The sequence below is a fragment of the Jaculus jaculus genome, chromosome 7 (assembly GCF_020740685.1).
Source record: "Jaculus jaculus isolate mJacJac1 chromosome 7, mJacJac1.mat.Y.cur, whole genome shotgun sequence".
Taxonomy (NCBI): domain Eukaryota; kingdom Metazoa; phylum Chordata; class Mammalia; order Rodentia; family Dipodidae; genus Jaculus; species Jaculus jaculus.
In genome coordinates, this window is record NC_059108.1 from 80,898,029 (window position 1) to 80,910,475 (window position 12,447).

Genomic DNA, 12,447 nt, shown 5'->3' on the forward strand with positions numbered 1-12,447 from the left:
CATTTTAAATGTTAAAACACACCTTAGTCCCTACTAAACAAAGGATATAAATAAAACCATATTATTATAACTTAATTAATATATACAAATAGTTATGAATAACTACCTGATTGAAGGCAGCATAGTTTGCTGAAATGTTTGCGCAAACACTGGTAATAACCTTTTCAAGTATATTGGTGCCATTTCTGGATCTCCTTTGGGCTCATTACATTCTTCTTCATCTTTGTTAGTATCTTTCTTTTTCTTGTCATCTCCTTTATTAACTGGACACATCCAGTCACCTGCAAATAAAATACTGCTCAAAGAAATGCTATTTTTGAGTGAAAAATTATAATACGCCCAAATTAAACTATAATCATCTATGAGGTGAAGGTATAGTTTAGCAGTAAAGTGCTTGCCTAGCATCAGTGAGAGGTTCAACCCTCCACACTATAAAGAAACAATTCCTCAAAAATGTCTTAATTTGATGGTGCACGCCTTTAATCCCAGAACTCGGGAGACAGAAGTAGGAGGATCACTTTGAGTTTGAAGCCACCCTGAGACAACATAGTGAATTCCAGGTCAGCCTGAGCTAGAGTGAGACCCTACCTCAAAAAAACAAAAACAAAGAGAGACAGTCTAATTTGTGGGATGGAGAGATTGCTCAGTGGTTAAGACACTTGCCTGCAAAGCCTATCAACCCAGGTTCAGTACATATGTAAAGCCTGATGTTCAAAATTGAATATACATCTGCAGTTCATTTGTTGTGGCAAGAGGCCATGGCACGTCCATTCTCACTCACTCTTTCTCTCTCTCTCTCTCTCTCTCTCTGCTTCCAGATAAATAATAATAATAAAAAAATTTAGGGTTGGAGAGATGGCTTAGCAGTTAAGATGCTTGCCTGCAAAGCTAGAAGACCTAGTTTCAATTCCCCAGGACCGACATAAGCCAGATGTAAAAGGTGATGCATGCATCTGGAGTTCATTTGCAGAGGCTAAATGTCCTGGTACATCCACTGTCTATTTGCCTCTTTCTCAAATAAAGAAAGAAAATAAATTAAGTAAGAGTTCACATGCTGGGCCAGAGAGATGGCTCAGTGGTTAAAAGCCTTGCTTGCAAAGGCCTGGCGGCCTGAGTTTAAAAAATAAATATATGGCTGGAGAGATAGCTCAGTGGTTAGGTGCTTGCCTACAAAGCCAAAGGACCCAGGTTCCATTCCCCAGGAACCATGTAATCCAGATGCACAAGGTGGCACATGCATCTGAAGTTGGCTTGCAGGGGCTAGGGGCCTTGCTGCACCCATTGTATCTGTCTTTCTCTCTCTCTCAAATAAAATTAAATAAATAAAAAATTCAAAAAAAAATTGTTTGAGGTAGGGTTTCACTCTAGCCCAGGATACATATATATATTTTTTGACATTTAAAAATTTTTATGTTTAAACCGGATACACGCCTTTAATCCCAGTACTTGGGAGGCAGAGGTAGGAGGATCGCCGTGAGTTCGAGGCCACCCTGAGACTACATAGTGAATTCCAGGTAAGCCTGGGCTAGAGTGAGACCCTACCTCGAAAAACTAAAAATAATAATAATAATAATAAAATTATTTTTTAGAGAGCAAGAGATACACAGAGACAGAATTGGCAGGCCAGGGCCTCAGACACTGAAATCAAACTCAAATGCTTGCTCCCCGCAGTGGGCATGTGTGACCTTGCCCTTGCTCCACCTTTATGCATCTGGCTTATGTGGGATCTGAAGAGTTGAATATGGGTCCTTAGGTTTCCCAGGCAACAGCCTTACCCACTAAGCCATATATATATATATATATATATATATATATATATCACACACACACACATATATATATATATATTTATATTTAAATGTCTAATTTGGGCTGGGAAATAGCTTAACATTTAAGGGCACTTGCTGGCAAAGCTTGCTGACCAATGGTCAATTCCCCCGTACTCACATAAAGCCAGATGCACAAAGTGATGTGTGCATCTGGAGCTCATTTACAGTGGCAAGAGGCTCTGGTAAACCTATTCTCATTCCCTCTCAAAGAAAATGAATAAAATATTTTAAATTTATAATTTAATAATAAAACCAAAACTAGGGTTTTGCATTAATTTTTTAGGTACACTTTCTAAAAATATATATATTTTATTTAAGGCAGGGAGTGGAAGAGGCAGAGAGAATGGGTGTCCCAGGACCTCCAGCCACCACAAATGAACTCCAGATGTACACGCCATCTTGTGCATCTGGCTTATGTGGGTAATGAATAATCAAACCTGGGTCCTTAGGCTTTGCAGGCAAGTACCTCAGCCACTAAGCCATCTCTCCAGACCTGTTTTGTGGGGGGCAGGATCTCACTGTAGCCCAAGCTGGCCTTAAAATCATGGTAAGTCTCCCACCTTAGCCTCCCAAATGCTGAGATTATAGGTATAAGCCATAACTAACTAGTAATGGTGGTTTTAAAAAATATTTTTATTTTAATTAATTTATTTATTTGACAGATAAAGAGGGAGCAAGAGAGAGAATGGGCATGCCAGGGCCTTCAGCCACTGCAAACGAATTCCAGACAAGTGCGTCCCCTTGTGCATCTGGCTAACGTGGGTCCTGGGGAATCACACCTGGGTACTTTGGCTTTGCAGGCAAATGGCTTGATTGCTAAGCCATCCCTCCAGCCCATTAATGGTGTTTTGTTAAATATATATTTTAAAAAATATTTTTATTTGTAAACAGAGAAAGATAGAAAAGAGATAGCAAGAATGGGCACTCCAGGGCCTCCAGCAGCTGTAAACAAACTTCAGATGCATGCACCACTGTACATCTGGCTTTACATGGGTACTGGATAATCAAACTTGGGTCATTAGGCTTTGTAGGCAAATGCCTTAACCGCTGAGCCATTTCTCCAATATCAAATTAGTCTTTATCTGACATTCCCAAGCCCTTTGAACTTTACTTTTGGTGATTCTGAAATCATGCATTCAAACTCAAGAACACAAGACAGTAAGATGTTTAGAAAAATGTAAGGATCTGCATATACAGATATGTGACTTTATAGGAATAGTTCATTTATAGAATGTTAACATATCCACAACCTTATTTTATTAATTTATTTATTAAAACCTTATTTGTGGAACGGACACCAAATGGCCTAACAGGACAGAATGACCACCCACCTGGAGACTGCAAAATGGCTACTACTTCACTATGGCCTCTTTCACGAGCTTTATCCAATGGAGTTTTCCCATCTTCGTCTCTCAGATCTGGATTTGCACCATGCCTTAACAGCGTCTTGAGAAGAAAAGCATTTCATTTAAATACAATGTTGTATTTCTTTGATAACCAACTCTGCAAATTAAAGGCTTTCCAGACTTGCTTAAGTATACAAGTACTAATCTAAATCTCAGCCTTGACACTCATCACCTTAAAAGCAGCTATGACTCACAGCTTAAAAAGTTATAGACTGATTTCACTTGACTCTTACCTCTCAAATTAAGTTATACTCCAAGCTAAGCCTAATGCTTCTCCATCAAACTCCTCCCAATTTCTTTACTTTTACAGAGCACTATTTAGTGTATGGCCTGGCAATCAACTTCACCATTTCCTACATAATGCCAATTATCAAGTTAATTCTTTGGCCAAAAGGCATCAAGATCTGTCTTTTCTTCTATTCCCACTAATGTCACTTTAAACCATTCATAAACTCATGGTGAGACTTTTTAATAAAAATGACTCAATATAAACTTTTATCAACAGACTAACTGTACAACACCTAAAACAGGCTGGACCTGGAGATCTAGAGACAAAAGTGCTCACCTAGTATAGACAAGGCCCTGGGTTTGATCCAGCACTGAAATGGTGCTGGGAGAATCATCCCTGAAACAGAAACTAAAACCTGCTTAGTTTATTGATTATTAAATCATCCTTAGAAACCTCATTCTCTCTTAAAAAAAAAAAATCAACTCAAAATGACAGAATTTGAGCTTGAAGATACTACCTTTTTTCTGTATAAAAAGCTGCTCTGGGTCTGGAAAGATGATTTAGCGGTTAAGGTGCTTGCCTGTGAAGCCTAAGGACCAAGGTTCAATTCCTTAGTAACCATATAAACTAGATGCACAAACAAGGTGGCTCATGTGCTAGGAATTCGTTTGTAGTGGCTGGAGGCACTGGCATAACTATTCTTTCTCTATTTGCCTCTCTCCCACCCCTCAGATAAATAAATAAAATATTTTAGAAAAAGAAAAAAACTACTTTGGTGTGCCTTTTTTTTTCGGGGGGGGGGAACATTCAAGGTAGGGTCTCACTTTAGCCCAGGTTGACCTGGAACTCACTCTGTAGTCTCAGGATGGCCTCAAACTCACAGTGATTCTCTATTTCTGCCTCCCGAGTGCTGGGATTAAACACATGCACCACTGCACTCAGCTCAAGGCTCAAAACTTTATAGGTGACAACAGCAGTTATCATTTCAGCACCTAAGATGTGCTGACCAGTAAAAAAAGAGAATCATGGGCTGGAGAGATGGCTTAGCAGTTAAGCACTTGCCTGTGAAGCCTGAGGACCCCGGTTAAAGGATCGATTCCCCAGAACCCACATTAGCCAGATGCACAAGGGGGCGAACACATTTGGAGTTCATTTGTAGTGTCTGGAAGCCCTGGCATGTCCATATTCTCATTCTTTCTCTCTCTCTGCCTCTTTCTCTGTCACTTCAAATAAATAAATAAAAATAAACAAAAAATTCTTTAAAAAGTAAATCATTAGCATTTTTTCTAATTCTCACAGTACTTTTTTTTTGCCAGCAACATGCTTGCCTTATAGACAAAACTTCAAGACAAACTTAAGAAATTTACTCATGGGCTGGAGAGATGGCTTGGTGGTTGGGCGTTTGCCTGTGGAGCCCAGGGACCCCGCTTCGAGGTTCGATTCCCCAGGACCCACGTTGGCCAGATGCACAAGGGGCACACGCATCTGGAGTTTGTTTGCAGTGGCTGGAGGCCCTGGTGCACTCATATTCTCTCTCTCTCTCTCTCTCTCTCTCTGCCTCTTTCTCTGTCTGTTGCTTTCAAATAAATAAATAAACAAATTTAAAAACAAAGAAATTTACTCATAACACACCCTTTTCTGTGCATGAGGCCAGGCATGCCTGACATTAAGCTAACCTCACACTATGAAAAATTATTCCCAATAAGTAGACTCCGAAGTCCCAGACCATACATTTGATTATGACCATCTTCATTTGCTCTCTCTAAATTTCAATTTCTCAAACTATACAAAGAAATCTCAAAAGTAGAAGAGAAACATTTTTACTTGAATCCATATTAAGAAACAATGATAGAGCTGAAGAGATAGCTTAGCAGTTAAGGTAGTTGCCTGCAAAGCTGAAGGACCCAGGCTCAATTCCCTAGAACCCACATAAAACCAGATGCACATGGTGGCTCATGTGCAGTGGCTGGGGGACCTGGCACACCCATTCTCTCTCTCTCTGTCCTTGCAAACAAATAAAAAAAGAAAAAATAAGCCGGGCGTGTTGGTACACACCTTTAATCCCAGCACTTGGGAGGCAGAGGTAGGAGGATCACCGAGAATGAGAGGCCACCCTGAGACTACATAGTAAATTCCAGGTCAGCCTGGACTAGAGTGAAACCCTACCTCAAAAAAAAAAAAAAAAAATTATATATATATATGAATGAAACAATGAGCCAGGTGTAGTGGTGCACACCTTTAATCCCAGCACTCAGGAGGCAAAGGTAGGAGGATCACTGTGAGTTTGAGGCCACCCTGAGACTACAGAGTAAATTCCAGGCCAACCTGGACTATAGACCCTAACTTGGGGAACAAAAAAAAGCAATGAAAAGGGGAAAAAACTAATTAAAAATAGTCAGACAAGGTGGCAGCACATGCTTTTTGAACCCAGTAGGAGGACTGCTGTGAGTTTGAAACCAGCCTGGGACTGCAGAGTGAGTTCCAGATAATCCTAGGCTAGAGTGAGACCCTACCTTGAAAACAACAACAAATAGTTCTAGCTTGTGTGGTAGCACAAGCCTTAAATCCCAGCACTCAGGAGGCAGAGGTAGGAGGACTGCTGTGATTTCTAGGCCACCCTAGACTATACAGTGAATTCCAAGTCAGCCTGAGGCTAGAGTGAGACCCTGGGGGGGGGGGGGAGAGTTATAAAGGTATAGAGTGAATGGAGATGGCATGGAAACACAGCCTGTCAAAATAGGCTTTTTGCAATATTCTTATTTCTGAGCCATAGAATTATCAAAAATTAATAATTTAGAAGCTGGGCACAGTGGCGCATGCCTTTAATCCCAGCACTTGGGAGGCAGCGGTAGGTGGATCATGGTGAGTTCAATTCCACTCTGAGACTATATAGTGAATTCCAGGTCAGCCTGAGCTAAAGTGAGACCCTACTTTGATAAAACAAATAATAATAATAATAATGAAAAGAAAAAAATAATAATAAAGTAAGTTTCAAGTCAGCCTGTGCTACAGTGAGAACCTGCCTCAAAACAAAACCAAAAAACCTGAATTTTACCTTTGCTACTTGAGGTCTTCCGAAACATGCAGCATAATGTAATGATGATGACCTTTGACCCCTATTAACATCAGCACCTCTCTCACAAAGAAATTCTACCTGTAAAATGATAAAGAATCATAAAGTCGCTCTATTAATACTTCTACCCTTGAATGAAAATACTAGCTATTACTTATTAGCTCACCATTTCCTGAGTTCCAAAAGCAGAGGCCCAGTTTAATAGAGTCTGACCAACATCATCCATAAAATTTACTTCAAAGGCTAAAAGTTGGAAAGAAAAAAAAAAGAACCTTACTTTTAATGCCAGTAACTAACAATGTTAATCATTTTTAGAGCTTTGAATCACTTTAAGATTGCTGTGAATGTTCTACTAAACACAGAACTAAGATATCTGAAGTACTGGGGTCAACTACAAAATAATAAGTAATCGGCAAACCTAAAGTCAGTTAAGAAAAGGTTTTCTACAAGTTTTAAACTGGGTCAGGCGTAGTGGCTCACACCCTTAATCTCAGCACTTGGGAGGCTGAGGTAGGAGGATTGTTGTGAATTTGGGGCCAGTCTGGGGTACAGAATGAGTTCCAGGTCAGCCTGTGCTAAGGTAAAACCCTGCTCAAAAAGAAAAAAAGGGGCAGGGGGAGGCCAGAGAGATGGCTTAGTAGTTAAGGCACTTGCCCACAAAGCCTAAGGACCCAAGTTCGGCTTCCCAGAACCACATAAGCCAGATGCACAAGGTGATGCATGTGCATAGGTGGCACTGCACACAAGGTGGTACACACCTCTGAAGCTCATTTGCAGTGGCTCACACCAGTAATTCAATACTCCAGAGACAGAGACAGGGAAATTGCTGAAAGCTTGAAGACAGCCTGGTTTACACTGAAAGCCTATTCCAGCCAGGGGTACACAATGAGAACCTATTTAAACAAACCACTAAGAAATCAGCAGGCTTTAAATCTCAAAATAAATAAATAAAATAAAAGTGAATGAAGGAAAAATGTCAGAGGATATTACGGCTCCACAGGATACTAGTTGCAATGTAGGACAATTATGGAAAAGAAACTAATCTGTATCTACAACTCAACAAACAAGTCTAATGATGCACAAGTCCTTTTCACAAATGTATATTTGCTCATTACCTCATGCAGTAGTCTAAAACATGTCCTAGTATAACTTACTCATACTAGTTCCCATCAATCCTGAGAAAAGAGTCTTATATCCAATCTGCAGGTAGAACTGACAAGGTCTCGTTCAGGTGACAAAATAGGTAATTCCGAACTACAAATGCTACTCCTTCAATAAGCATTTATTCAAGTCTTACCATGAACCAGGTCTGATAATCACACACCTACATATAAGGGAAGATTATCAAAAGAGCTGGCCACAGCATAGCACAACTAAGAATTCTATGAACTAGAAAGTGTCTATAATTCATTATCTCAGATTTTACATTTAAAGAAGTATTTCTGACCTCCTGTGTCAATTGCGTCTATAAGTGCATCAGTATCTTTACTTCGAATACAGTCGATTAGCTGCCGATGAGAGCGCTCCCCAGAACTGTCCAACCTCCGCAGTCCTGGGATTCTGCCTGTAGACCCAGCACTAGACTTAGGCAATGCCTTTCGTCCTTCAAATAATAGCACCAAGAGAAGGTCAACCAAGCGCATGGTGTCAAGCACACATCTTTCGTCACCCTGTAGAGCACTTTCAATTGAATCTGGAAGCTCTGACCTTAGGAGATCCTAGAAACAGAACAGGAGAAAAATATCTGAGCTATTTGTACTATACAAAAACAACTTTTCTGGAAGATGAAAAAGCAAAGATGCAAATTTCTTCTTACGTGTGTGACCACTGGAGAGCCTCTGCACAGTGTGGAGAGAAGACTTACGATGGTTGACACCTGGTTACTCAGCTTAGAGTCTGCTGCTGTGGAGGGGGCTCCTGTGGTGCTGCGACCTGGCTTGCATGCCGACGATGGTCCTGATGCAGTACCACCGGCAGCAGCCATTCGGGATAACAGCTCCTCAGTTAATCCATGCTTTGCTAAGGGAGCAGGGTCGACCCCTCTACGGGTAAATCTATCAGCTAGTGATGCAAAACATCGTAGTGCTCCATCTGAAACCTAATGGTGTGAGGGATATGCGCATGAATAAAATTTTCCCTGAAGAGAGCTAGCAAGAAAAATTTGACTAAGAACACTAAAAGAAAGGAAGCTGGAGGAAAGTGGTAAACTGTATATATAGATTTGAATGACAGCTCCATAACCCATTAATGGAATGACCTGGTCAAGGTACTTTTCAACTAAAGGCCTCAGTCTCCTGATCAATAAAGCAGTTTTAAGAATGGCACCTGCAGGGCTGGAGAGATGGCTTAGAGGTTAAGCGCTTGCCTGTGAAGCCTAAGGACCCCAGTTCAAGGCTCTATTCCCCAGGACCCACATTAGCCAGATGCACATGGAGGCACACACGTCTGTAGTTTGTTTGCAGTGGCTGGAGGCCCTGGCGTGCCCATTCCCTCCCTCCCTCCCTCCCTCCCTCCCCCCCCTCCCTCCCTCCCTCCTTCTCTCATTCTCTCTGTCGCTCTCAAATAAATAAATAAAAATAAACAAAAAATTTAAAAAAAAAAGAATGGCACCTGTATTTCATTGTGTCCCCTTAAATGATTTAACACATACAAACTATTATTACAGATAACTTTGCCAATATAATCTGTAACTGTCAGATGAAGTACTACGCATTTAGAAAAAAAAAAAAAAGACATGAAAAGTCAAGTTGTATTTTAAATATACTAATTCCTATAGAAATGGCTCGGTAATTAAAGGTGCTTGCATGCCGGCCAGCCTAGCTTCAATTCCCCAGAACCCAACAAAGCAAGAGGCACAAAGCGGCACATGCATATGGAGTTTGTCTGCAGTGGCAAGAGATCCTGGCATGCTCATTTTCTCCCTCTCTCTTTCTCTCAAATAAACACATAAATGAAAATATAATAAGGGGCTGGAGAGATGGCTTAGTGGTTAAGCGCTTGCCTGTGAAGCCTAAGGACCCCGGTTCGAGGCTCGGTTCCCCAGGTCCCACGTTAGCCAGATGCACAAGGGGGCGCACGTGTCTGGAGTTCATTTGCAGAGGCTAGAGGCCCTGGCGCACCCATTCACTCTCTTCCTCTATCTGTCTTTCTGTCTGTCGCTCTCAAATAAATAAATAAATAAATAATTTTTAAAATATAATAAGTAAATATGCTAATTCAACAAAGGTTTACAGATATGATTATAAATATTGGTGTCACTGAGTTTATGGTCAGTCTATATTAAACCAGTAAGAGGAGCTCAAAGAAGCTATAAAAAAGTTATTTAACATTTAAAATTTTTGGCTTATTCAAAATAACTTTAATTTTGATTAACCTACTCCCATCCCCTCCTCTCCTCCAATATTTAATTGGGGGGGGGCTGCATGTGTGCAAGTGTGGGCACATGTGCCGCGGTGCACCTGTGGAGGTAAAAGGACATCTTTTGAATCAGTCCTTGCTTTCCACCTTGTTTTTGAGGCAAGGTCTCTCATTCACCACTTCGCTCAACAGGCTAGCTGGTCAGTAAGCTTCGAGAAAATTCACACGTCCCCACCTCCTTTTTGGCAGTTGGCACACTTAGGACTATAGAAGCCTGCCATAGCATCTGGCTTTTTTTATTTCGGTAGGGTTTCACTCTAGCCCAGGCTGACCTGGAATTCACTACATAGTCTCAGAGTGGCCTTGAACTCATGGTGATCCTCCTACTTCTGCCTCCCAAGTGCTGGGATTAAAGGCATGCACCACCATGCCTAGCTTGCATCTGGCTTTTATGTGGGGTTTGAGGAACCAAACTCTGGTATTCACACTTGAGTGGCAAGCATTTTTCCATTAGCCCATCTCCACAGCCCCTAACATTTATTTTTTAATAAACATTATCACTTTCATAATTAAAAATCGGTTATTGTCCCCTCAAAAGATTACCATATAGAGATGAGAAAATATAAAAATAGGATTACTTTTACTTCATCAAGTGAAAAGTTCAAATTAAGGTTTACCACAGTTGTAAATAGGATTATAAAACTTTTCTCAAATAGGAATTATACAGTAGCCTGATGATCTTATACTTGCCTGATGATCTTCATGTTTTAACAAACTAGACAGAGACTCTACACAAATTTCTAAAGAAGAATCTTGAGGTTCCATTTTGCCACATAGTCTTGATACTACCGCCATTGCAGAGTGTAAGGTATCTTTATGAACCAGGTGTCCACTGTCACGAATAAAAGTAAGCACACAGTTCAAGCCACCAGCCTCAAAGACTGCTCCTGATTCACGAGTGCATATCAGTTCCAACACCTACAAGAGCGTCACAAAATTAACAGAATATACTCATTTTGCTAGAATCACAGAAAATATAATATACCCTCCAAACTTATTAGTCACAATAAAAGATGTAATGTTGGGCTGGAGGGATGGCTTAGCAGTTAAGGTGTTTGCCTGCAAAGCTGAAGGACCGAGGTTCAATTCCCCAGGACCCATGTTAGCCAGATGCGCAAGGGGGCACACACATCTGGATTTGCAATGGCTAGAAGCCCTGGCGCGCCCATTCTTTAAAAAACAAAAGCTGGGCATGGTGGCACACGCCTTTAATCCCAAAACTCAGGAGGCAGAGGTAGGAGGATCACCATGAGTTTGAAGCCACCCTGAGACTACATAATGAATTCCAGGTCAGTCTGGACTAGAGTGAGACCCTACCTTGAAAAACCAAAAACAAAAAAAAAAGAAAAGAAAGAAAAAAGTAAAGTTGGGGGACTAGGGAGATGGCTTACTAGTTAAAGCTGCTCCCTTACAGAGCCTGCCAGCCCAGATTCAATATCCTAGAACCCACCTAAAGTCAGATGCACAAAGTGGCACATGCATCTGAATTTGCAGTAGCAAGAAGTCCTGGTGTACCCATTCATTTTCTCTCAACCAATCTCACACACACAAAAATATTTTTTTTTTTAAAAGGTGAAGTAAGGGCTGGAGAGAGATGGCTTAGCGGTTAAGCGCTTGCCTGTGAAGCCTAAGGACCTTGGTTCGAGGCTAAATTCCCCAGAATCCATGTAAGCCAGATGCACAAGGGGGCACACACATCTGGAGTTCGTTTGCAGTGGCTGGAGGCCCTGGCGTGCCCATTCTCATTCTCTCTATATATCTATCTCTTTCTTTCTCTGTCTGTCTGTCTGTCTGTCACTATCAAATAAATAAATAAAAATAAACAAAAAATGTAAAAAAAAAAAGAAGTGAAGTGAGGAGCTAGGGAGATTGTTCAGTGGTTAAAGGTACTAGATTGCAAAGTCTGCTGGTCTGGGTTCAAGTCCCCAGTACCCATATACAGCTAGATACAAAAAGTGGCACATGCATATGGCATTGTTTTGCAGTGTCAAGAAACCCTGTTAGCACACACACACACACACTTTTTTGTTTGTTTGTCTTTTGAGGTAGAGTCTCACTCTGGCACAGGCTGACCTGAAATTCACTCTGTAGTCTCAGGACGGTCTTGAACTCACAACAATCCTCTTACCTCTGCCTCCCCAGTGCTGGAATTAAAGGCATACACCATCATCATGCTTGGCCACACGCACATTTTTTAAGAAGAGAAAGTAAATCAATATAAGAAATGACTGATAAACCCTTGCATGGTGGTGCACACCTTTATTCCCAGTATGCAGAGGGCAGAGGTAGGAGGATCGCCATGAGTTTGAGGTCACCCTGAGACTACAGAATGAGTTCCAGGTCAGCCTGGGCTGGAGCGAGACCCAACCTCAAAAAACCAGGGGCTGGAGGGATGGCTTAGCAGTTAAGGTGCTTGCCTGCAAAGCCAAAGGACCCCGTTCGACTCTCCAGGACTCACGTAAGCCAGATGCACAAGGGGGCGCATGCATCTGG

General features: G+C 41.3%; 1 protein-coding gene across 5 annotated transcripts in view; it reads right to left on the bottom strand.

The window, feature by feature from the left end:
- Positions 1-12,447, bottom strand: part of Hectd1 (HECT domain E3 ubiquitin protein ligase 1) — a 108,709-nt gene that overhangs the window by 73,835 nt on the left and 22,427 nt on the right. For all 5 annotated transcript variants that reach the window (XM_045155448.1, XM_045155447.1, XM_045155446.1 and 2 more), the window contains exons 4-10: positions 10,645-10,872; positions 8,354-8,635; positions 7,985-8,255; positions 6,704-6,780; positions 6,520-6,618; positions 3,161-3,275; positions 107-281 (exon numbers count right to left, since the gene is read on the bottom strand). In XM_045155448.1, coding sequence (XP_045011383.1) covers positions 107-281; positions 3,161-3,275; positions 6,520-6,618; positions 6,704-6,780; positions 7,985-8,255; positions 8,354-8,635; positions 10,645-10,872 — 1,247 coding nt within the window. The remainder of the gene's footprint in view (positions 1-106; positions 282-3,160; positions 3,276-6,519; positions 6,619-6,703; positions 6,781-7,984; positions 8,256-8,353; positions 8,636-10,644; positions 10,873-12,447) is intronic.